The 25,925-nt window shown below is 38.1% G+C and overlaps 1 protein-coding gene across 1 annotated transcript in view; it reads left to right on the top strand.

Moving 5' to 3' along the window:
- Positions 1–25,925, top strand: part of LOC137621966 (dipeptidase 1-like) — a 174,975-nt gene that overhangs the window by 79,656 nt on the left and 69,394 nt on the right. The window contains exon 3 of the mRNA XM_068352464.1: positions 12,441–12,597. Within this exon, the coding sequence (XP_068208565.1) occupies positions 12,441–12,597 (157 nt within the window). The remainder of the gene's footprint in view (positions 1–12,440; positions 12,598–25,925) is intronic.

The raw sequence follows: 25,925 nt of genomic DNA, 5'->3' as shown, positions 1-25,925 counted from the left end.
TCATGTCCATATAGTAACATCGATATCATTAAACTGATATATAGTCTGATTTTTATATGTAATTTTAGGTGATTTGATTTCCAAAATTTACTTAAGTTAGTCATTGTTTGATTGTTTTTTTCTCAATCTTTCACTAAACTTTAATTCTAAAGACCCTGTACATCTATATCTATATCTACTGGATATATAAACAATAACACATATGTAACAAATACTGTAAACCTCTTTACATTATAACAGACGGTACATCAGGTAATAAAAGCAATTAGAGAAGTAATTCCTCATTAGCAAGACAGGATGATGCTTACATTCAACTTCCAGGTCCCAATTACAAAACTTAAACTAAACATAATGTTCTCCATAACATGGCATATAACATGACGTAACATTACATAACATTTGAATGGAAGAAAAGGAGCGAGAGATAATGTACAGGTAGGCAGGATAGATTACTACCAGTAATCTAGTTGGAAGAGGCTATTTTGGACGGTAATTGCAAATGCACACTGCTGGGTGATTACATTTCGATGGCAGAAAGACACTATTAAGGTCATAGTTAGTATCAAAGAGAGAGAGAGAGAGAGAGAGAGAGAGAGAGAGAGAGAGAGAGAGAGAGAGAGAGAGATTTCTAGCGTTTGACCATTAACATTCAGAAAAGTAATATCAAACAGGACTATTCTAAGAATGACTCTAGCAGTAATTATAGATTAACGCCTTAATTATGAGTCCGAAGCATTTTGAAGTATTCGAGTTCAGCGAAATATACATTTTAGTTAAGGATAATAAATTGCACGTGTGACAAGTGAATTACCTACCTGCTGAGATTAGGATAACTATGCAAGCGTTACAAATATCTCTACTATCATTAAAAGGAAAGATGAAAAGTGTCAGCAATCTTAACAGCGTATCAAGACAACGATCCAATATCAAAATGTCTATTCAGTCCTTCCTAAATGATCCTTTTACTCGTGGTAGTACAGTTGAACGCAGGAATTCATGGCACACCACACTCTAAGGAAGTGCACCTTGCCACACCCTTACTGCACGGTGAGTAACAAACTAGATAGCACAAGGAGAGATGGTGGAGGGAGTGGATAGGGCTAAACGCAAGAACTGGCCACGTAGTAAGGGTGTGACAGGGTGTAATTCACCAGAGCGAGGTATGCCAGGAATTCCTGTGTCCAACTGTACCTCGAGGTAAGAGTTATATCTGTTAACATTAAATAAATATAGCCTATTAAATACTTGGCATGTTGCAGGCGTTACTTTGCAATGTGCATCGCACCTTCTGCATTGCTTTCTGCCTCTTGAGTTTTTGAATTCTTTCCCTCAGCTGTTTAACTTCTTTAACGATGCGGTTTCCAATTATCGCCTGTAATTGGAGAACATTTCTTCTCCGTGGCCATATCAGTCTATTTGAACTTTAATAATAATAATAATAATAATAATAATAATAATAATAATAATAATAGTAATAATAATAAATGTCGCAGTAACGTGGGACTAGAGAGGGGAAGATAAGGGGAGAGAAAAAAATAGAAAAGTACCTGACATGCGAACTAAACTTAGAAGGTTATGGAATATGGAGGTAGAAATGGTGCATATATTCATAGGAGCTCTAGGGACCATACCTAAGTCATTGGAAAGGAATCTTGAGAGGGTAGGACCCAAAATAGCCCCAGGACTTGTGCAGAAGAGCGTGCTACTTGAAACAGCACAGACAGTGAGGAAAGTGGAGTGATGGATTCCTAAGGAAACACAGATAGTGAGGAAAGTGATGGATTCTTAAGGAAACTGGATGGGGATGTAACCAGGAACCCCACACTATAAAACTTTCTCTGGGGACAGATTCAAATAATAATAATAATAATAATAATAATAATAATAATAATAATAAGGATGATGATGATGATGATGATGATAATAATAATAATAATAATAATAATGACGATAATAATAATAATAATAATAATAATAATAATAATAATAATAACCCGGAGTTATGAATGTCTTCAGCAAATTTATCAAAGATGAACAAATGAGATATTTTAACAATGTCATCATTAAATAAAATGCAAATATAACAAATAAATAAACTATTAAATAAAAAAAAGGAAAATTGATGGTGAAAATACCAAAACAGAGAAAAATATGAATTGCGTAAGTCATAAAAAATTGCGTAAAATATCACCAAAAGTAGTAAGGTTATGTCAGCCTTTTCCAAAGTTCACGAGCACAAAATGTCCTTAACCTCAGGAGAAAATTGAACATTAAAGAGTAACGAGATATGAACTAAGGTCACAAACATATGGTAATCGTTATGTTTTTAAACGAATGGCTGGTAAGCATAATAATAAAAAAATATCTGTAGTAGTTTTCATGGTCTTCCTTAATAGAAAACCTGGAGCAAAGGACTCCGTGTCTATTCGAAATTTACGGCTCTCGGGGAAAAGCGTATACGCACGGGATATCGAAGAACGCAGGAGTCGTAATAACAATAACAATAGAGAATTGTTGAAGGCAATCGACACATTCAATACGTTTTTTTATTTCTCATGACGAAAAGAATAGAAAAACGACGAAGTGTAACGACGAAACTAGAAATAGTCGAGAGCGCGTGGTGGCATTAACTTGCATATAAGCAGAGCTGCTATTTCCTTGAATTATGTTTTTTACAACTATGCGGATCTTTCCAAAACTAGAGGGGCACTCAGTAGCGAACATGCCTTCGCCTAGCCAAGAAGTCTTATTTTGTTCTTAACTACACTGCGTACTTGTACTTCGATGCATTTTCTTCAAAATATAATGATTTTGTCCTTAAGTCATACCCAAAGGTCCTTTAAGTTTCGCTGAAATTGGCTCTAGTTTTTGAGGTATGTCGCTCAAAAAAAAAAAAAAAATCAAACATAATATTTACCATCTAATTAACACTGCAAATATTTTCAAACTACTAAGTTACATTTTTGTAAAAAGAAATTAAAATGGAATTTTCTTTTCGTCATTATTGATGCATGACCCTCTATAAGTGAACTGTGTGATAGGCAAACATAATGATCAGTGAATCAACAAACGTACATAAATGAAATGAAAAAAGGATAAACTAGAATATGTATTCGGTAGAATGCATATCTTCGCCTATATCATGTTCTATATCATAAGATAAGTAATTGAATTATGCATATTTTGGCGCTAGTTTCATGAAAATCAGATAAAAATTGGCCACAATATGGTAAAAAAGACGTTTTAGACCTTTTCATGAGCTTAACCGTGACCTTTGACCCAATCCCTCCCAAATTCTAATCAAGTTGTCCCTGGAGCTGGGTCAATCATCCCACTAAATTTCATGAAACTTGGTCGAATAGTCTTTGAGTTATGTGAATCACAAACATACAAACATTAACAAAAATAAATAAATACACGTCTATCAAAACTTGACCTTCGCAATGAAGTTGAAGATAACAACTTAACACGTTACGTTTTACAGGTATTTTGGTCTCTCCTATCAGGGATGAAGAATTACATTCATCAATCGGTGTTACTTGAATCAGACTGCTGTCATTTATGTGTTACTTGAATCAGACTGCTGTCATTTATGTGTTACTTGAATCAGACTGCTGTCATTTATGTGTTACTTGAATCACACTGCTGTCATTTATGTGTTACTTGAATCACACTGCTGTCATTTATGTGTTACTTGAATCAGACTGCTGTCATTTATGTGTTACTTGAATCAGACTGCTGTCATGTATGTGTTACTTGAATCAGACTGCTGTCATGTATGTGTTACTTGAATCAGACTGCTGTCATGTATGTGTTACTTGAATCAGACTGCTGTCATGTATGTGTTACTTGAATCAGACTGCTGTCATTTATGTGTTACTTGAATCAGACTGCTGTCATTTATGTGTTACTTGAATCAGACTGCTGTCATTTATGTGTTACTTGAATCACACTGCTGTCATTTATGTGTTACTTGAATCACACTGCTGTCATTTATGTGTTACTTGAATCAGAGTGCAGCCCTTCGTCGGTGTTACTTCAATAAGACTGCTGTTATTCATCGGTGTTACTTGAATCAGACTATTATTATTCATGGAACAAAATCCCCAATTGTACGATAAAAACTGACATAAAAAGCATGCCTCTACATAAATCTCCATTCCAACCTAAATGACCTCACTCTTGAAAATCCGAAATTTAGAGAACCAAAACTGTAAAATTACCTTTAAAACAATGCTTTTCTAAACTTGCCTCTAAATCAGGTCTTACTGAAAAAGCCTTATAAAATTGCCTTGAACCATGCTTTTATAAACCTGCTGAACAAACAATAACCCCCAAAAAATCTCATTTAAAGGTTTAAAGGCCTCTCACGAATGGAAGAGGCAATGCCCTACAGACTGACCATATATAATACACATGATCAGCACTCAAGCCCCCTTGCCACCCAAGCTAGGACCAAGGAGGGTCAGGAAATGGCTGCTGATGACTCAGCAGACAGACCTAGAGGCTTCCCCAAATCCCCCATCCTTAGCTCACAAGGATGGTTAGGGTACAGCGACCAAAGTAACTAAAGAGTTTGAGCGGGACTCGAACCCCAATCTGGCGATGAGGTACGGACGTTACCAACAGGCCACCACAATCCAATTGCAGGATGAATAAATTTATCTTCCCGGAAAGAGTTTGTTTCTAAGCTGTCTTGAGTGTCAAGGTTCCTCCCACACACACTCAAAAATATAAATAATATAAATCAAGAATTTTCCTCCGGACTATGCAACATTTGCTACATCCCTCTTGGTAAGGGTAGGAGAGATTCTAAAGGTATGGTAGGTAGCTCTTCTAGGAGAAGGTCACTCCAAAATCAAACCATTGTTCTCTAGTTTTGGGTAGTGCTATAGCCTCTCTACCATGGTCTTCCACTGTCTTGGGTTAGAGTTCTCTTGATTGAGGGTACACTTGGACACAATATTCTATCTAATTTCTCTTCCTCTTGTTTTGTTAGAGTTTTTATAGTTTATATAAGAAATATTTATTTCAATGTTATTATTGCTCTTAAAATATTTAATTTTTCCTTGTTTACTTTCCTCACTGGTCTATTTTCCCACTTGGGGCCCCAGGGCTTTTCCAACTAGGGTTGTAGCTTAGCAAGTAATAATAATGATAATAATAATAATAATAATAATAATAACAACAACAACACACCACGGCAACATTGCCGCTCTGGAAGATGACGAACATTCCTTTGAGATGCAGTAGAGTTGAATGCACATGCATTGTAGGAAGTTGTTGCAGACTCTCGAATGATTGCAAGTGCTACACACCCTTGGATCACTCGGCTTTGCAAAGCTTAATCTTGCTCAATCTCACCATCAGTCTCTCTCTCTCTCTCTCTCTCTCTCTCTCTCTCTCTCTCTCTCTCTTTCTCTCTCTCTCTCGGCTGTTGTGTTTCCGTTGTCCAAACGAGAGTCGGTTCCCCTTTGGAGCTTGTTATTGTTCTCCTAATGACTGCTTTCATGTTCCTCGGTTTCACTTGGCATTCGGGAAAGGGCTCTTCTCTCTCTCTCTCTCTCTCTCTCTCTCTCTCTCTCTCTCTCTCTCTCTCTCTCTCTCTCTCTCTCTCTCTCTCTCTCTCTAGGAAACCATGTTTTAGTAGGTAGTCATTTTGTCAGTCAGTTAGTCAGCCAGTCAGTCAGACACACACATATGTATATATAAATATATATATATATATATATATATATATATATTTATATATATACTATATATATACTATATATAGATATATACACAGTATATATGTGTAAATATATATATATATATATATATATATATATATATATATATATATATATATATAAATCTTATTCAAAAAAAGTAATTACCAATAACACCTGCTTTCCCTCCCCTTCTTCAGATTTTATGACTCCCTGTGTCTTGATGTCACTCACCAGACTCCTAAAGCCAATCTCAAGTTTCATTAACAGTCACACATCCCAAGATATGACCAGTCGATATGATGCTTAACTTAGCTATTCGGGAAGCTATCGGAGTACCAAACACTGTATAGGGAATACCCTACTAGTTTACTTCCATTGATGTTGTCATCTTCTGAATAGGTTTTTAAAAGAGTCAAGGATGAAGAAAAAATACTCTTTTGTCACCCAGACCAAAGAAAAACAATAAAAAGAAAACGGTAGGGAGAATGGGGAGGGAAAAAGACAATAGGAAAAAAAAGAGGAATATGGAAAAAAGGAAAGTAGGAGGGGGATGCTACAACAACCTTGTTACTTAGGTTCAGAAAACCCTTCACTCGTTTCCATTGGCTAGGACAGGGCGACTTGTGAAGCTTCAGACAAAGAGCAGCCTTTGAAGGTCCAAACAACGTGACAACCTATGAAGCTTTAAATGTCAGGGCGACCTGTGATACTTCTAACGACAGGGGAAACTGTGAAGCTTTAACCGTCAGTTAGGGAAACCTGTAAAGCTTTAAATGTATGTCAGGGCAACCTATGAGGCTTTAAACGTCAGTCAGGGTAACCTGTGGAGCTTTAAACGTCAGTTAGGGCAACCTGTAAAGCTTTAAACGTATGTCAGGGCAGCCTATGAAGCTTTAAACGTCAGTCAGGGCAACCTGTCAAGCTTTAAACGACCGGGCAACCTGAGAAGCTTTAAACAACAGGGCAACCTGTGAAGCTTCTAACGACAGGGCAACCTGTGAAGTTTTAAACGTTAGTCAGGGCAACCTATGAAGCTTTAAGCAACAGGGCAACCTGTGAAGTTTTAAGCGTTAGTCAGGACAACCTGTGATGAATTAAACGACAGGGAAACCTGTGATACTTCTAACGACAGAGCAACCTATGATGCTTCTAACGACAGGGCAACCTGTGAAGTTTTAAACGTTAGTCAGGGCAACCAATGAAGCTTTAAGCGACAGGGCAACCTGTGAAGTTTTAAACGTTAGTCAGGGCAACCTATGAAGCTTTAAGCGACAGGGCAACCTGTGAAGTTTTAAACGTTAGTCAGGGCAACCTATGCAGCTTTAAGCGACAGGGCAACCTGTGAAGTTTTAAACGTTAGTCAGGACAACCTGTGATGAATTAAACGACAGGGAAACCTGTGATACTTTTAACGACAGGGCAACCTATGATGCTTCTAACGACAGGGCAACCTGTGAAGTTTTAAACGTTAGTCAGGGCAACCTGTGAAGTTTTAAACATTAGTCAGGGCAACCTGTGAAGTTTTAAACGTTAGTCAGGACAACCTGTGATGAATTAAACGACAGGGAAACCTGTGATACTTCTAACGACAGGGCAACCTATGATGCTTCTAACGACAGGGCAACCTGTGAAGTTTTAAACGTTAGTCAGGGCAACCTATGAAGCTTTAAGTGACAGGGCAACCTGTGAAGTTTTAAACGTTAGTCAGGGCAACCTATGCAGCTTTAAGCGACAGGGCAACCTGTGAAGTTTTAAGCGTTAGTCAGGACAACCTGTGATGAATTAAACGACAGGGAAACCTGTGATACTTCTAACGACAGGGCAACCTATGATGCTTCTAACGACAGGGCAACCTGTGAAGTTTTAAACGTTAGTCAGGGCAACCTATGAAGCTTTAAGCGACAGGGCAACCTGTGAAGCTTTAAACGTTAGTCAGGGCAACCTATGAAGCTTTAAGCGACAGGGCAACCTGTGAAGTTTTAAACGTTAGTCAGGGCAACCTATGAAGCTTTAAGCGACAGGGCAACCTGTGAAGTTTTAAACGTTAGTCAGGACAACCTGTGATGAATTAAACGACAGGGGAACCTGTGATACTTCTAACGACAGGGCAACCTATGATGCTTCTAACGACAGGGCAACCTGTGAAGTTTTAAACGTTAGTCAGGGCAACCTATGAAGCTTTAAGTGACAGGGCAACCTGTGAAGTTTTAAACGTTAGTCAGGGCAACCTATGAAGCTTTAAGCGACAGGGCAACCTGTGAAGTTTTAAACGTTAGTCAGGACAACCTGTGATGAATTAAACGACAGGGAAACCTGTGATACTTCTAACGACAGGGCAACCTATGATGCTTCTAACGACAGGGCAACCTGTGAAGTTTTAAACGTTAGTCAGGGCAACCTATGAAGCTTTAAGCGACAGGGCAACCTGTGAAGTTTTAAACGTTAGTCAGGGCAACCTATGAAGCTTTAAGCGACAGGGCAACCTGTGAAGTTTTAAACGTTAGTCAGGACAACCTGTGATGAATTAAACGGCAGGGAAACCTGTGATACTTCTGACGACAGGGCAACCTGTGAAGCTTTAAACGTCAGGCAGGGCAACCTGTCAAGCTTTGAACAACCGGGCTACCTGTGAAGCTTTAAACAACAGGGCAACCCATGATGCTTTAAACGACAGGGCAACCCATGATGCTTCTAATGACAGGGCAACCTGTGATGCTTCTAACGACAAGGCAATCTGTGAAGTTTTAAACATTAGTCAGGGCAACCTATGAAGCTTTAAACGACAGGGCAACCTGTGGAGTTTTAAATGTTAGTCAGGACAACCTGTGATGCTTTAAACGACAGGGAGACCTGTGATGCTTCTAACGACAGGGCAACCTGTGAAGTTTTAAACGTTAGTCAGGACAACCTGTGATGCTTTAAACGACAGGGATACTTCTGACGACAGGGCAACCTGTGAAGCTTTAAACGTCAGGCAGGGCAACCTGTCAAGCTTTGAACAACCGGGCTACCTGTGAAGCTTTAAACAACAGGGCAACCCATGATGCTTTAAACGACAGGGCAACCCATGATGCTTCTAATGACAGGGCAACCTGTGATGCTTCTAACGACAAGGCAATCTGTGAAGTTTTAAACATTAGTCAGGGCAACCTATGAAGCTTTAAACGACAGGGCAACCTGTGGAGTTTTAAATGTTAGTCAGGACAACCTGTGATGCTTTAAACGACAGGGAGACCTGTGATGCTTCTAACGACAGGGCAACCTGTGAAGTTTTAAACGTTAGTCAGGACAACCTGTGATGCTTTAAACGACAGGGAAACCTGTGATACTTCTAACGACAGGGCAACCTGTGATGCTTCTAACGACAGGGCAACTTGTGAAGCTTTAAATGACAGTGCAACCTGTGAAGCTTTAAACGTCAGGCAGGGCAACCTGTCAAGTTTTAAACGACCGGGCAACCCATGATGCTTTAAACAACAGGGCAACCTGTGAAGCTTCTAACGACAGGGCAGCCTGTGATGCTTTTAACGACAGGGCAACCTGTGAAGTTTTAAACGTTAGTCAGGGCAACCTATGATGCTTCTAACAACAGGGTGACCTGTGAAGCTTTATACGTTAGAGTGACCTATGAAACTTCAAATGACAGCGTGATTTGTGATGCTTTAAACGAAAGGGCAACCAGTGAAGATTTAAACATCGGGGAAACTTGCAAAGCTTCAAACAAGGCAACCTGTGAGGCTTCAAACGATAGGGCGACCTGTGAAGCCTTAAATGACAGGGCAATCTGTGAGGCTTCAAACGACCGGGCGACCTGTGAGGCTTCAACCGTCAAGGCAACCTGCGAAGCATCAAACGGCAGGGCAACCTGTAGGCTTCAAACGACAGGGCGACCTGTGAAACTTCACATGTAAGGGCGACCTGTGAAACTTCAGACGACAGGACAACGAGTGAAGCCTTATACGTCAGTGTGACCTGTAAATCTTCAAATGACAGGGCCACGTGTGAAGCTTCAAACGATAGGACGACCTGCGAAGCATCAAACGGCAGGGCAACCTGTTAAGCTTCAAATGGCAGGGCGACCTATGAAACTTCAAAGGAAAGCAAATCTTGAATAGTACATTTTTTGTATGATTTCTTTAATTAGTTTTCCTTTTTTGTATGATTTCTTTAATTAGTTTTCCTTTTTTTGTATGATTTCTTTAATTAGTTTTCCTATTTTTGTATGATTTCTTTAATTAGTTTTCCTTTTTTTGTATGATTTCTTTAATTAGTTTTCCATCATTACCTCTTCCCCCACAGTGTTTGTCGTTTATAACGCTTGCAACCGATCCTGTAATATATGTTAGTGTGATGACGGGATATCTCTAAAATGGATCGATGTTTTTTGATGAGTCGAATAAAAATTTCATTAAGTAAACTTCTCCGGATTATTAACTTTCGATTTGGACCAATGAAACTGAGGAATTTAGGTCGACGAAATTTTATTGTTCATTACAAAGTCATTCAGAAATTCCCTTTATTGAATAATAAGATGATATTATCGAAAATGACAAATATTGTGTGGTTGGCGGATGTACGTTTGTTTCATGACTACATTTGTGATTGATTTTGTTTTCTGTTGTTACAAAACACTACATTTAAGTTTTACTTTATTATACATTTATCATAGTGCTAGGTAGCAATCTAGTTGGTTAATGTAAAGAACATACCATAAACTTCAGATTTTTAGGCAGATATATTATCAGACAGTAAACTATACTAATTTTTTTTTAATGAGGCACATTTGCACTGACTAGCAGCGGTTCCCCTTATCTCGGAAAAGTTTCCTGCTATCTGATTGGTTAGAATTATCTTGTCCAACCAATCAGTGATAAGGAAACTTTTCCGAGCTAAAAGGGCACCCCTGCGAGCTGGTGTAAATTTGCCTCAGTAAAAAGAATTGACTATAGGTAAAGAGTATAGGCCTACATTGAAACAAACTCAGACCAGTCAAGTTAAACGTAAAATTTTTCATTCAGCGTCTGCTAGAGAGTATATATTTTTTTCTATTTCTAAAAATAATATAATTAGCAATAGAAATATTAAAACATTAATTTCCAATTTTGTCAGATAGAAAAGGTGATGATGACATGAGTAAATCACATAAGATTACCTTTTTAGGATATAGCTTTTATATCAAGAATCATATTATCCTGACTATTGTCTTCATGGTCACATTAAAAACATTTCAAAAGGAATCTTTGTAACTTAGATTTAAAAGGTAATTTTGGATTAGCTGCGTGAGAAAATAATCTAATTATTTTTAGGGCTATCGGGGTTTGGTTCCTCTCTCTTGAACTCAATTGAGCACTGACGTAGAGAGAGAGAGAGAGAGAGAGAGAGAGAGAGAGAGAGAGAGATATTTAATCTTATCAATTTCACTTAATTTTTATACAATTACAAAACAGTTTTAATGTGTTTATTCTTTCAAACTTTCAATACATGAGAGAGAGAGAGAGAGAGAGAGAGAGAGAGAGAGAGAGAGAGATTTAATCTTATCAATTTCACTTAATTTCTATACAATTACAGTATAGTTTTAATGTCTTTATTCTCTTTCAAGATTTCAATACATATGAGAGAGAGAGAGAGAGAGAGAGAGAGAGAGAGAGAGAGAGATAGAGAGAGAGAGAGAGAATCTTATTAATTTCACTTCATTTCTATACAATTACAAAATAGTTTTAATGTCTTTATTCTCTTTCAAGATTTCAATACATGTGAGAGAGAGAGAGAGAGAGAGAGAGAGAGAGAGAGAGAGAGAGATTTAATCGTAACAATTTCACTTTGTATCTATACAATTACAAAATAGTTTTAATGTCTTCATTCTCTTTCAAACTTTCAATAAACGAGAGGAAGAGAGAGAGAGAGAGAGAGAGAGAGAGAGAGAGAGAGAGAGAGAGAGATGAGAGAGAGAGAGATTTAATCGTATCAATTTCATTTAATTTCTATACAATTACAAAATAGTTTTAATGCCTTCATTCTCTTTCAAACTTTCAATACACGAGAGAGAGAGAGAGAGAGGAGAGAGAGAGAGAGAGAGAGAGAGATTTTTAATCTTATCAATTTCACTTAATTTCTATACGACTTAATTCTCTTTCAAGATTTCAATACATGAGAGAGAGAGAGAGAGAGAGAGAGAGAGAGAGATTTAACCGCAACAATTTCACTTTGTATCTATACAATTACAAAATAGTTTTAATGTCTTCATTCTCTTTCAAACTTTCAATACAAAAGAGAGAGAGAGAGAGAGAGAGAGAGAGGAGAGAGAGAGAGAGATTTAATCGTATCAATTTCACTTAATATATATACAATTACAAAATAGTTTTAATGTCTTCATTCTCTTTCAAACTTTCAATACAAGAGAGAGAGAGAGAGAGAGAGAGAGAGAGAGAGAGATTTAATCGTATCAATTTCACTTAATATCTATACAATTACAAACTAGTTTTAATGTCTTCATTCTCTTTCAAACTTTCAATACAAGAGAGAGAGAGAGAGAGAGAGAGAGAGAGAGAGAGAGAGAGAGAGAGATTTAATCGTATCAATATCACTTAATATCTATACAATAACAAAATAGTTTTAATGTCTTCATTCTCTTTCAAACTTTCAATACACGAGAGAGAGAGAGAGAGAGAGAGAGAGAGGAGAGAGAGAGAGAGAGATATTCACCCTTGTCTTCTTCTTTGTTTACAGACACAACGACCTGCCATGGAACCTTCGCATGTTCCTCCACAACAAACTGCATTCGTTCAACCTCTCGGCTGACCTCACCGAGGAGAAACCCTGGCGGAAGTCGCCCTTTTCTCACACGGATCTACCAAGGCTGCGGAAAGGGCACGTCTCGGCTCAGGTAACACGATCGTGTAAATGCGTGCAGTTACACGTTTACTGTATTATCTACAATGACTGTCTTCATATGCTTATCAACGTAAAGCATGTCTATTTCAATGGGATTGTAAACGTGTTTTTTGATTACACATATGTTGTAATATATTAAAATTAAATTTTCTCTTTTATTCGGAGTTCAATAATATGAGGGTACACCCGGGCACACTATTCTATCTAATTTCTCTTCCTCTTGTTTTTATTAAAGTTTTTATAGTTTGTATGGGAAATATTTATTTTAATGTTACTGATATTAGAATATCTTATTTTACCTTGTTTCCTTTCCTCACTGGGCTTATAGCATCCTGCTTTTCCAACCAGGGTTGTCAGCTTATCATTTAATAATAATAATAATAATAATAATAATAATAATAATAATAATAATAATAATAATAATACTATATCTATATTCTACTATATCTTAAAGGGATTGCATGCTTTGCGTTTCCGAAAATGACTGTTTATAAATATGTTTAATAACTACTGTATATATTCTTTCAATAACTCTTTCATTTCATACGCTGTTTGCCAATCTAAATCATGCTCGTCAATTCCAAGATTGCTCACACGAGACTGCAATATGCCCGTGTATGTAAATTATGTGTATGTTTCAAGGGACAATGTCCCTCCAGTTACTTCTCAGCAGAATGAAATACGCTTGGCTTGTTCACCGACGTATTTTAGCAGGTGTATGGGTGTATATTTTTCCAATTATTCTGCACTTCCGTACGCTCATAAGCTTTGCGAATGATGTAATAACAGTTTTATGAATTTATTTCTCTTAAAGTTTTAAATGTCGCTCATGAATGGCGGAGGCAAGGTACAGTGACAATGCCCTAGAGACTGACCATATATACATATGATCAGCCCCCAAGCACCTTCTCCACCCAAGCTAGGACCATGGAAGGCCAGGTAATGGCTGCTGATGAATCAGCAGATAGACCTCTTGGCTCCCCCAAACACCCTTCTTTAGATCACAAGGATGGTGAGGTTGCAGACACTAAAGAATCTAAAACAAGTTTGAGCGGGACTCGAACCCTAGTCTGGCGATCACCTGGCAGGGACGTTTCCAATAGGCCACCACAATCCGACTATTAGTTTCCTAGGCATTTGCTACCGGGTATCTGTTACACCGTATTTAACCATTTTAACTTTTATTATATGCCTTATGACCCTAATTTACATATATTATATGTATGAATACAACTTGAAAACGAGATTTCTTTCTTTAAAATTTCCAGTAGCCTTTCCTATAAGGTCTCTTAAACAAGAAGAATTTAACTTTTTTTCAGCAGCTAAAACAAAATCCCCTTTTTAAATGCAAGCTACACAAAATTCCTCTTGAAATGTCTTTAATACGAACAAGAAGACAATAGGCGTAACAATCTCATTCTTGATACAAAAGCTTTATCCCAAAAAAGGTAATCTTATGTGACCTATTCTGCGATAATAATTAATTCTCATTAATTTGATAATTAATGTTTGGAATTTTTTTGGCTATTCTTCATTAGGATATTTTTCTCCTAACCCCACTGATGTGTGAGATTTTTAGCAGTTTGATTAATACATTTAGAAAAGTGACATTCTACTTACAATTTAGTCTCTAAGTATATTACTTTACAAGTGGCAATGCAAGTGATCACTAACCTATAAGCAGCAAGCCAAATGCAAGTTTTAATTCAAGTGCAATTTTTTCCTTGTTAGAGCCCCTGGGCCCCAATAGGGTTGTAGCTTAGCTAACTCGGGGTTTATAGTTTCCTGTTTTTCCAACTAGGGTTGTAGCTGAGTTAGCAGCAGCAGCAGTAGTAGTAGTAGTAGTAGTAGTAGTAATAATAACAATAATAAAAATAATAATAATAATAATAATAATAATAATTAGTAGTAGTAGTAGTAGTAGTAGTAGTAGTAGTAGTAGTAGTAGTAGTAATAATAATAATAATGATAATAATAATAATTATAGTAGTAGTATATCAACTACGTATTGCAGTACAAGTGGCAAGCCAAATGTATGTACTTTACAAGTAAAAGCCATAGTAGTAGTAGTAGTAGTAGTAGTAGCAATAATAATAATAGTAGTCGTAGTTGAGAGAGAGAGAGAGAGAGAGAGAGAGAGAGAGAGAGAGAGAGAGAACCATTACGAAATTGCCTCGCTGTTTATACCACAGTTGCACTCTCCATAAATTATTGTTTTCTCATGAATACGACATGCAAAACTCGGTAACTCTCATAAAATATATTCTGATTCACATATTCAAATAAACCGATGTAATAATATTTCTCTTGGATTGGCTGCTACTTGAGAGATATAATTCACTTGGTATCTATAAAGGTAACATGTATTTATGTCACTTGTCAAATAGTATTTTACTTGTAACTTGACATCCACTACTTCTACTGTTTGCATGCTGGATATCATTATTATTATTATTATTATTATTATTATTACTATTATTATTATTATTATTATTATTATTATTATTATTATTATTATTACTAGCTAGCTACAACCCTAGTTGGAAAAGCAGGATGCAATAAGCCCGGAAGCTCCAACAGGGAAAATAGCCCAGTGAGTAAAGGGAAAAAGGAAAATAGAATATTTTAAGAGGAACAATATCAAAATAAATATAAGATAGAATAGTGTGCTCGAGTGTACCCTCAAGCAAAAGAACTCTACCCAAGGCAGTGGAAGACCATGGTACAGAGGCTATGGCACTACCCAAGACTAGAGAACAATGGTTTGATTTTAGAGTGTCCTTCTCCTAGAAGAGCTGCTTACCATAGCTAAAGAGTCTCTTCTTCCCTTACCAAGAGGGAAGTGGCCACTGAACAATTAGTGCAGTAACCCCTTGAGTGAAGAAGAATTGTTTGGAAATATGTGTTGTCAGGTGTAGGAGACAGAGGAGAATATGTAAAGAATACGCCAGACTATTCAGTGTGTGTGTGTGTGTAGGCAAAGGTAAAATGAACCGTAACCAGAGAGAAGGATCCAATGTAGTACCTTCTGGCCAGTCAAAAGACCCTAAAACTCTCTAGCGGTAGTATCTCAACGGTTGGCTGGTCCCCTGGCCAACCTACTACCAGAAAGGACTGAAGTTATCAAGGTTTTCAACAGTAAATTGAAGACTATCTTGTGTTATAAGTGCTTTAATAATGTAGATTTGACAATAAATGAGCAATATGAGGTGTGAAATGCTGAATACCTTGTAATGTATTCGATAGGATAAATTACGAAAGGTCCTGTAGAGAGCCGGGTTCCCTTGCAGAACATGACCTGGAAAGCATCCCTTAAAGTAAAGTAAATTCGAGTGAAGTAAAGAAAGAGATGGTGAGGTTTACATGCAGAGTACATAAGGCACAGTCAAATAATGATGATGTATACGAGGAGAATAAGACCAGAAAATCAGTCCTTAGAGTAAAGTAGGATTTGGTGAGGTTTACATGGAGAGTACAAAATGTACCATCAAATACTGCTAATGCATACGAGGAGAGTACAAATGGCACCTGATAAACAATTCCCTCTATACATAGCTGAGAGATAATACGGGCTGACACACAAAAAAAGAAGTATCTCACTGTTTATATATTTAAGAGTTTAAGATGATCAACAAACATCAAAGAATACAGGACTCAATCAATTGTATAACATTTCTCTTTTTGGTATCTCTCCATCCGCTGCCCTCCCTTGATATCCACTTCCTCCATGTCCTTTTTCTTAATCCTCGGAAACGCCAGGTTAGTATAAACCAATCAAGCAATCTCTCGATCCCTGTGGTCTTTTCATTCATCCTCTCTCCCTCAGATACCTTCTTCTCCATTCTTAATTTCCTGTTCCCCTTTCTTACCCTGTTTCAAGGATTGAGGAAGGTCCTCCTCCTCCTCCCCTTATCTCTGCTGCTCATCGTTTCTCCTCGTCCTCCCTTCCTTATCCTTCTTGACCCCTTTCCTTTTACCCAACTTCTGAAAGACCCGAAGGATGCCGGGGCTTCGTGTAAACTTTATTCTATAAAGTTAAGGTGGGCAGGACTCAGTTGCATTTTTCAGGAGTTAGATTTTCTCTTTGGCCCAGTTTATTTATTCAAGTTATTTATTTATCTCTGTAGTTATTTATATATTTCTTCGTGGATTTAATTATTTAATTATAAGTATATTTTCGGATAATTTTTTTTTTTATCTGTAACTTTTTTTATGACGGTTTAATTGTCAACATATGCAGTCCTCTGTCTAGATTTTGTTTTCTCTGTTTCTTTGGAACCAAGTAAAGGTGTGTAAGAGTGTGTGCGTTCTCTCTCTCTCTCTCTCTCTCTCTCTCTCTCTCTCATACACACACACACACACACACACACATATATATATATATATGTATATATATATGTAAGAGTGTGTGTTCGTTCCTCTCTCTCTCTCTCTCTCTCTCTCTCTCTCACTTATAGATATATATATACATACATATTCATATATATTTATATATATATATATATATATATGTGTGTGTGTGTGTGTGTGTGTGTATATATATATATATACATGAAAGAAGGTTGATAAAAAGTGACGGACTTTGCAGCCACTTGTAATGAAACTTTCAACTATAGTACAGTTTTTCTCATTCCACAACTATTTTCTTACTCCCTCGTTCATTCTTAGAAATCTACGGTCTAAATGTGACGAATGCCGCTCACACCAGAGCCCTAATGTCTGTTAGGATTCTGGTCTCAGCGAACTAAGCAGCGAGTTTATTCGGTAGGTAATAGGTTGGCCAGGGCACCAGCCACCCGATGAGATACTACCACTATTGTATGGGGTTCTTTGACTGGCCAGACAGTACTACATTGGATCCTTCCCTCTGGTTACGGTTCACTTTCCCTTTACCTACACATACACCGAATAGTCTAACCTATCTTTTACATATTCTCCTGTCATCATACATCTAACAACTCTGAGATTAACTACTGCACGGTAATTGTTCAGTGGCTACTTTCCTTTTGGTTGAGGGTAGAAGAGATTCTTTAGCTATGGCAAGTAGCTCTTCTAGGAGAAGGACACTTCAAAATCAAACCATTGTTATCTAGTCTTGGGTAGTGCTACAGCCTGTGTACCATGGTTTTCCACTGTCTTGGATTAAAGTTCTGTTGCTTGAGGATAAACTTGGGCACACTATTCATCTTATATCTCTTCCTCTTATTTTGTTAAACTTTTTATATGTTATATAGGAAATATTTATCTTAATATATTTTTACTGTTTTCAAAATATTATATTTTTCCTTGTTTCCTTTCCTCACTGGGCTATTTTTCCTAGGGGTTATAGCATCCTGCTTTTCCAACTAGGGCTATAGCTTAGCAAATAATAATAATAATAATAATAATAATAATAAACACGTACCTTGCCCGTTAATTCAGTCTTCCTCTGCTGAATATAGCCATCATAAAACACCACAGGAGCTTTGGCATAACATGAATAGGTATATTCCAGGCTATTTCCAGACCCTTCGAATTCAAGTCATGCATTTCCCCTGGCCAATTGCAAACGCCTCTTAAAAGTCTTCAAGAAGAATGTTGCGGTGGTTGAGAGGTATCATTCCTTACTAACGCTCAATAAAATTGCAACTGCAGACTTGCAACCTTTTTCGAAGCATTGCGGTGTTTGTGTGTATCTCTCTCTCTCTCTCTCTCTCTCTCTCTCTCTCTCTCTCTCCTTGATCCGGTTTTCTCTCCCTCACTTATTTCACTGATTCTCGAGTCTCTTCATTGTCCATTATTCCTGGCTTGTGGATCTATGGAAAAGGATATCTCACACTATTTTCATTGTCAAACGCATTTGCTTCTCTCTCTCTCTCTCTCTCTCTCTCTCTCTCTCTCTCTCTCTCAAGAAAGTTTAAATCAATTTCTCTCTCTCTCTCTCCCTAAAGAAAGTTTGAATAACTAATTCTCTCTCTCTCTAAAGAAAGTGTAAATAATTAACTCTCTCTCTCTCTCTCTCTCTCTCTCTCTCTCTCTCTCAAGAAAGTTTAAATTATTTCTCTCTCTCTGTAAAGAAAGTTTGAATAATTAATTCTCTCTCTCTAAAGAAAGTGTAAATAATTAATTCTCTCTCTCTCTCTCTCTTAAGAAAGTTTAGATTATTAATTCTCTCTCTCTCTCTCTCTCTCTCTCTCTCTCTCTCTCTCTCAAGAAAATTTAAATAATTAAACCTCTCTCTCTCTCTAAAGAAAGTTTAGATTATTAATTCTCTCTCTCTTCCTCTAAAGAAAATTTAAATAATTAAACCTGTCTCTCTCTCTAAAGAAAGTTTAAATAATTAAATCCCCTCTCTCCAAAGAAAGTTTGAATAATCAAATCTCTCTCTCTTAGAAAATTCAAATTATTAATTCTAGCTCTCTCTCTGTAGAAAGTTTAATTAAATCACAAACGCTCTCTCTCTCTCTCTCTCTCTCTCTCTCTCTCTCTCTCAGTCAGAAGGCAATGGTAGTAATCTTGGCATAATGTTCAATTCTCTATACGAGAAAGAGTGAAAATGAAGTAAAATTAGTAAGCTTCCATAGAACTTCATTATGACTACTTCCGGCAAACATTCAATTTGTACATGATTATATACTGAGTGTTTTAGTTCATATGACTGTACGGACAGATAAGAAGAGAAGATAAAAACAGCAGATGTCAGTGTTCATTGTTTCGTTCATATGTGTATCAACATAAGAACAGATACTTCAAAAGTTCAAACTTGCAACGGATGTTTTTATGTTGAATAGGTTGACATTTTTTAGTTTATATTTGAAGGATCTATTCTAATGTTATTACTATTCTTAATGTGTTTCATTTCAATTGCTCATAGGTTTTCTTGCAGTTTATTTATTTCCTTATTTACTTTCCTCACTGGGCTATTTTCCGCTGTTGGAGCTCTTGGGCTTATGCAATCATGCTTTTCCAACTAGGGTTGTAGCATAGCAAGTAATAATAATAATAATAATAATAATAATAATAATGTGATACTCAGTTCACTTCGTGAAACTATTAACTAGAATCTCTCTCTCTCTCTCTCTCTCTCTCTCTCTCTCTCTCGCCCCCAGTTAAAGTAATTGTTCGTTCGATTGTCTGCTTCGCCGGCAAATAACCAAATGACCCGTCGCTTCTTCCTCCGAATGGATCGACTTGCGTAAAAAGTTTCGTCTGCCTCATGGGATGGCAAAAACAAGAAAGCCTAATGTACCCAGGAACCATTTCATCCTGAGAGATTGCTAAAGACTGTCATTGTTCCATTAGGGAGATCGCTCATGCTCTCCCTGGTTTACGAACAACACGGTTCTTCTTCTTCTTCTTCTTCTTCTTTTAACAGTGGTTTAAAGAAACAACATCAGTTCATTGGAATTTTTTTGTATTTTCGATCTGATTTTAATCTTGGAATAGTTCCATTTTGGGTTTTTTTTTATTTCATGATTGATGATGATGATTATAATAATAATAATATCAATAATGATGATAATGATGGTAATAATACTAATAATATTAATAATAATAATAATAATAATCTCCTCCTATATAAATAATAAAGAACCAGCGGCTGGATATATATAAATATATATATATATATATATATATATATATATATATATTTCCCGGAAGTGTTCAGCGGTAAAGGGTGTGCGTGCATATCTTTCTAAATATTTACCTGTTATTTTTGACAAGCTGCTTACACTAGTAATAATAACAATAACAATAATAATAATAATAATAATAATAATAATAATAATAAACATGTATGTGGGGACAATGCTAGACAGAGAGAGAGAGAGAGAGAGAGAGAGAGAGAGAGAGAGAGAGAGATCGTTCGTGGTCAGCTACCAAGCTGAGTTACTGCACAAATTGGATTCGTGTGATATATTTTTCTCTACCACCATCGTCCTGACATTCTCATTTATGCAAAGGAATTTCCAAACTCCGAGCCCAAAAACCGAAGCAAATTAAGTATTTATAGCCAATGCACGGTGAGGCACTTTTAGCATAAGTCATCATCATCATCATCATCTCCTACGCCTATTGATGCAAAGTGCCTCGGTTAGATTTCGATACTTAAATGGCAGGACAGGATTAGAAATGAAACTATAAGAGAGACTACTCGAGATCATGATGAGGGGTAGATGGAGATGGTTTGGGCATGCTCTTCGCACTCCTCAAGAGAGATTAGTTCACAAAACGTTCAGCTGGGCTCCACAAGGCACTAGAAGAGCTTGAAGACCCAGGCCTACATGACTGTGGGCTATGACGCGCGAAGTAGGAGATGATGAATGGAGAAGTTTAGCCTAAGTAAGATTTTATAATTATTATTATCACCGTTTCAAAAGTAAAGGATGAAAATGCATGAAAATAACATCAAATTCTCATAACATTTAAGAAATATTTGAATTAAAATACAGACGAAAGAAATATTAAACATTATAATTCAAATCTTAATTTATTTGATTTGGTGTTTGGTAGTGTTTCGACAGATGTAGAAATACTTAATAATTTTAATAATTTCAATAGTAATTATTTTAATAGTACTTTTAATAATGATAATTTTGATAATATTAATAATGACTTTTTCAATAATTCTAATAATATTAATTATGACTTTTTCAATAATTTTAATAATATTAACAACGCCTTTTTCAATTTTAATAATAATAAAGATTTTAATAGTACTCTTAATAATGATATGATTTTAATAATCTTAATAATGATAATTTTAATAATTTCAACCATGATAATTCTAATAATTTCAATAATAATAATTTTAATAATTACAATTTTCATAATTCTAATAATAAATAATTTTCATAAGTCTAATAATAATAATAATAATAATAATAATAATAATTTTAAGAATTATATTTTTGATAATTTTAAAAATAATAAAAATTTTAATTTATTTCTCCAAACAACAGATATACGTTGCAAATGTTGGCATTATTATAAGTACTCTCCTCGCTACAGGGTCTCCTTCCTACCCATTGCCATACAGACCCTCATAAAGCTACTGTAAGTTTCTAAGGATTTAAATCTCGAATGTGGGTTTTGTGCCAACGCCGTTTGGCAATATTTGATCACCTATCCAACTACTGTCCAACCTTAATGATGTTTCATTGCACAGATTGTTAAATCAATGGTGTAGCAATTTCTGGAAGATGAGTCCTGGGAGGCTATTCATCACTGGTGCAATAGAGGGAAAAGTAGATGGTTAACAACTAGGTGCAGGTAAGGGACGAAGGGACTGGCGCAATTAAGGGCAATGTAGAACGTTAATAAGTAGGCGCAGCTAAGGGACGAAGGGATTGGTGAAATAGAGGGAAAAGTAGATGGTTAACAAGTAGGCGCAGCTAAGGGACGAAGGGATGCTGATAAGAACCTAGAAGGTTAACAAGTAGGCGCAGTTAAGGGACGAAGGGATGCTGATAAGAACCTAGAAGGTTAACACGTAGGCGCAGCCAAGGGACGAAGGGATGCTGATAAGAACCTAGAAGGTTAACACGTAGGCGCAGCCAAGGGACGAAGGGATGCTGATAAGAACCTAGAAGGTTAACACGTAGGCGCAGCCAAGGGACGAAGGGATGCTGATAAGAACCTAGAAGGTTAACACGTAGGCGCAGCCAAGGGACGAAGGGATGCTGATAAGAACCTAGAAGGTTAACACGTAGGCGCAGCCAAGGGACGAAGGGATGCTGATAAGAACCTAGAAGGTTAACACGTAGGCGCAGCCAAGGGACGAAGGGATGCTGATAAGAACCTAGAAGGTTAACACGTAGGCGCAGCCAAGGGACGAAGGGATGCTGATAAGAACCTAGAAGGTTAACACGTAGGCGCAGCCAAGGGACGAAGGGATGCTGATAAGAACCTAGAAGGTTAACACGTAGGCGCAGCCAAGGGACGAAGGGATGCTGATAAGAACCTAGAAGGTTAACACGTAGGCGCAGCCAAGGGACGAAGGGATGCTGATAAGAACCTAGAAGGTTAACACGTAGGCGCAGCCAAGGGACGAAGGGATGCTGATAAGAACCTAGAAGGTTAACACGTAGGCGCAGCCAAGGGACGAAGGGATGCTGATAAGAACCTAGAAGGTTAACACGTAGGCGCAGCCAAGGGACGAAGGGATGCTGATAAGAACCTAGAAGGTTAACACGTAGGCGCAGCCAAGGGACGAAGGGATGCTGATAAGAACCTAGAAGGTTAACACGTAGGCGCAGCCAAGGGACGAAGGGATGCTGATAAGAACCTAGAAGGTTAACACGTAGGCGCAGCCAAGGGACGAAGGGATGCTGATAAGAACCTAGAAGGTTAACACGTAGGCGCAGCCAAGGGACGAAGGGATGCTGATAAGAACCTAGAAGGTTAACACGTAGGCGCAGCCAAGGGACGAAGGGATGCTGATAAGAACCTAGAAGGTTAACACGTAGGCGCAGCCAAGGGACGAAGGGATGCTGATAAGAACCTAGAAGGTTAACAAGTAGGCGCAGCCAAGGGACGAAGGGATGCTGATAAGAACCTAGAAGGTTAACACGTAGGCGCAGCCAAGGGACGAAGGGATGCTGATAAGAACCTAGAAGGTTAACAAGTAGGCGCAGTTAAGGGACGAAGGGATGCTGATAAGAACCTAGAAGGTTAACACGTAGGCGCAGCCAAGGGACGAAGGGATGCTGATAAGAACCTAGAAGGTTAACACGTAGGCGCAGCCAAGGGACGAAGGGATGCTGATAAGAACCTAGAAGGTTAACACGTAGGCGCAGCCAAGGGACGAAGGGATGCTGATAAGAACCTAGAAGGTTAACAAGTAGGCGCAGCTAAGGGACGAAGGGATGCTGATAAGAACCTAGAAGGTTAACAAGTAGGCGCAGCTAAGGGACGAAGGGATTGGTGAAATAGAGGGAAAAGTAGATGGTTAACAAGTAGGCGCAGCTAAGAGACGAAGGGATTGGTGAAATAGAGGGAAAAGTAGATGGTTAACAAGTAGGCGCAGCTAAGGGACGAAGGGATGCTGATAAGAACCTAGAAGGTTAACACGTAGGCGCAGCTAAGGACGAAGGGATTGGTGAAATAGAGGGAAAAGTAGATGGTTAACAAGTAGGCGCAGCTAAGAGACGAAGGGATTGGTGAAATAGAGGGAAAAGTAGATGGTTAACAAGTAGGCGCAGCTAAGAGACGAAGGGATTGGTGAAATAGAGGGAAAAGTAGATGGTTAACAAGTAGGCGCAGCTAAGAGACGAAGGGATTGGTGAAATAGAGGGAAAAGTAGATGGTTAACAAGTAGGCGCAGCTAAGAGACGAAGGGATTGGTGAAATAGAGGGAAAAGTAGATGGTTAACAAGTAGGCGCAGCTAAGGGACGAAGGGATTGGTGAAATAGAGGGAAAAGTAGATGGTTAACAAGTAGGCGCAGCTAAGAGACGAAGGGATTGGTGAAATAGAGGGAAAAGTAGATGGTTAACAAGTAGGCGCAGCTAAGAGACGAAGGGATGCTGATAAGAACCTAGAAGGTTAACAAGTAGGCGCAGCTAAGGGACGAAGGGATGCTGATAAGAACCTAGAAGGTTAACAAGTAGGCGCAGCTAAGGGACGAAGGGATGCTGATAAGAACCTAGAAGGTTAACACGTAGGCGCAGCTAAGAGACGAAGGGATTGGTGAAATAGAGGGAAAAGTAGATGGTTAACAAGTAGGCGCAGCTAAGAGACGAAGGGATTGGTGAAATAGAGGGAAAAGTAGATGGTTAACAAGTAGGCGCAGCTAAGAGACGAAGGGATTGGTGAAATAGAGGGAAAAGTAGATGGTTAACACGTAGGCGCAGCTAAGAGACGAAGGGATTGGTGAAATAGAGGGAAAAGTAGATGGTTAACAAGTAGGCGCAGCTAAGAGACGAAGGGATTGGTGAAATAGAGGGAAAAGTAGATGGTTAACAAGTAGGCGCAGCTAAGAGACGAAGGGATTGGTGAAATAGAGGGAAAAGTAGATGGTTAACAAGTAGGCGCAGCTAAGGGACGAAGGGATTGGTGAAATAGAGGGAAAAGTAGATGGTTAACAAGTAGGCGCAGCTAAGGACGAAGGGATTGGTGAAATAGAGGGAAAAGTAGATGGTTAACAAGTAGGCGCAGCTAAGAGACGAAGGGATTGGTGAAATAGAGGGAAAAGTAGATGGTTAACAAGTAGGCGCAGCTAAGAGACGAAGGGATTGGTGAAATAGAGGGAAAAGTAGATGGTTAACAAGTAGGCGCAGCTAAGAGACGAAGGGATTGGTGAAATAGAGGGAAAAGTAGATGGTTAACAAGTAGGCGCAGCTAAGGGACGAAGGGATGCTGATAAGAACCTAGAAGGTTAACAAGTAGGCGCAGCTAAGGGACGAAGGGATTGGTGAAATAGAGGGAAAAGTAGATGGTTAACAAGTAGGCGCAGCTAAGAGACGAAGGGATTGGTGAAATAGAGGGAAAAGTAGATGGTTAACAAGTAGGCGCAGCTAAGAGACGAAGGGATTGGTGAAATAGAGGGAAAAGTAGATGGTTAACAAGTAGGCGCAGCTAAGAGACGAAGGGATTGGTGAAATAGAGGGAAAAGTAGATGGTTAACAAGTAGGCGCAGCTAAGAGACGAAGGGATTGGTGAAATAGAGGGAAAAGTAGATGGTTAACAAGTAGGCGCAGCTAAGAGACGAAGGGATTGGTGAAATAGAGGGAAAAGTAGATGGTTAACAAGTAGGCGCAGCTAAGAGACGAAGGGATTGGTGAAATAGAGGGAAAAGTAGATGGTTAACAAGTAGGCGCAGCTAAGAGACGAAGGGATTGGTGAAATAGAGGGAAAAGTAGATGGTTAACAAGTAGGCGCAGCTAAGGGACGAAGGGATTGCTGAAATAGAGAAAAGTAGATGGTTAACAAGTAGGCGCAGCTAAGGGACGAAGGGATGCTGATAAGAACCTAGAAGGTTAACAAGTAGGCGCAGCTAAGGGACGAAGGGATGCTGATAAGAACCTAGAAGGTTAACAAGTAGGCGCAGCTAAGGGACGAAGGGATTGGTGAAATAGAGGGAAAAGTAGATGGTTAACAAGTAGGCGCAGCTAAGAGACGAAGGGATTGGTGAAATAGAGGGAAAAGTAGATGGTTAACAAGTAGGCGCAGCTAAGAGACGAAGGGATTGGTGAAATAGAGGGAAAAGTAGATGGTTAACAAGTAGGCGCAGCTAAGAGACGAAGGGATTGGTGAAATAGAGGGAAAAGTAGATGGTTAACAAGTAGGCGCAGCTAAGAGACGAAGGGATTGGTGAAATAGAGGGAAAAGTAGATGGTTA

This window comes from Palaemon carinicauda, chromosome 28 (genome assembly GCF_036898095.1).
Source record: "Palaemon carinicauda isolate YSFRI2023 chromosome 28, ASM3689809v2, whole genome shotgun sequence".
Taxonomy (NCBI): domain Eukaryota; kingdom Metazoa; phylum Arthropoda; class Malacostraca; order Decapoda; family Palaemonidae; genus Palaemon; species Palaemon carinicauda.
Note: the sequence above shows the minus strand (reverse complement) of the source record. Positions and strands in the feature narration are given on the sequence as shown.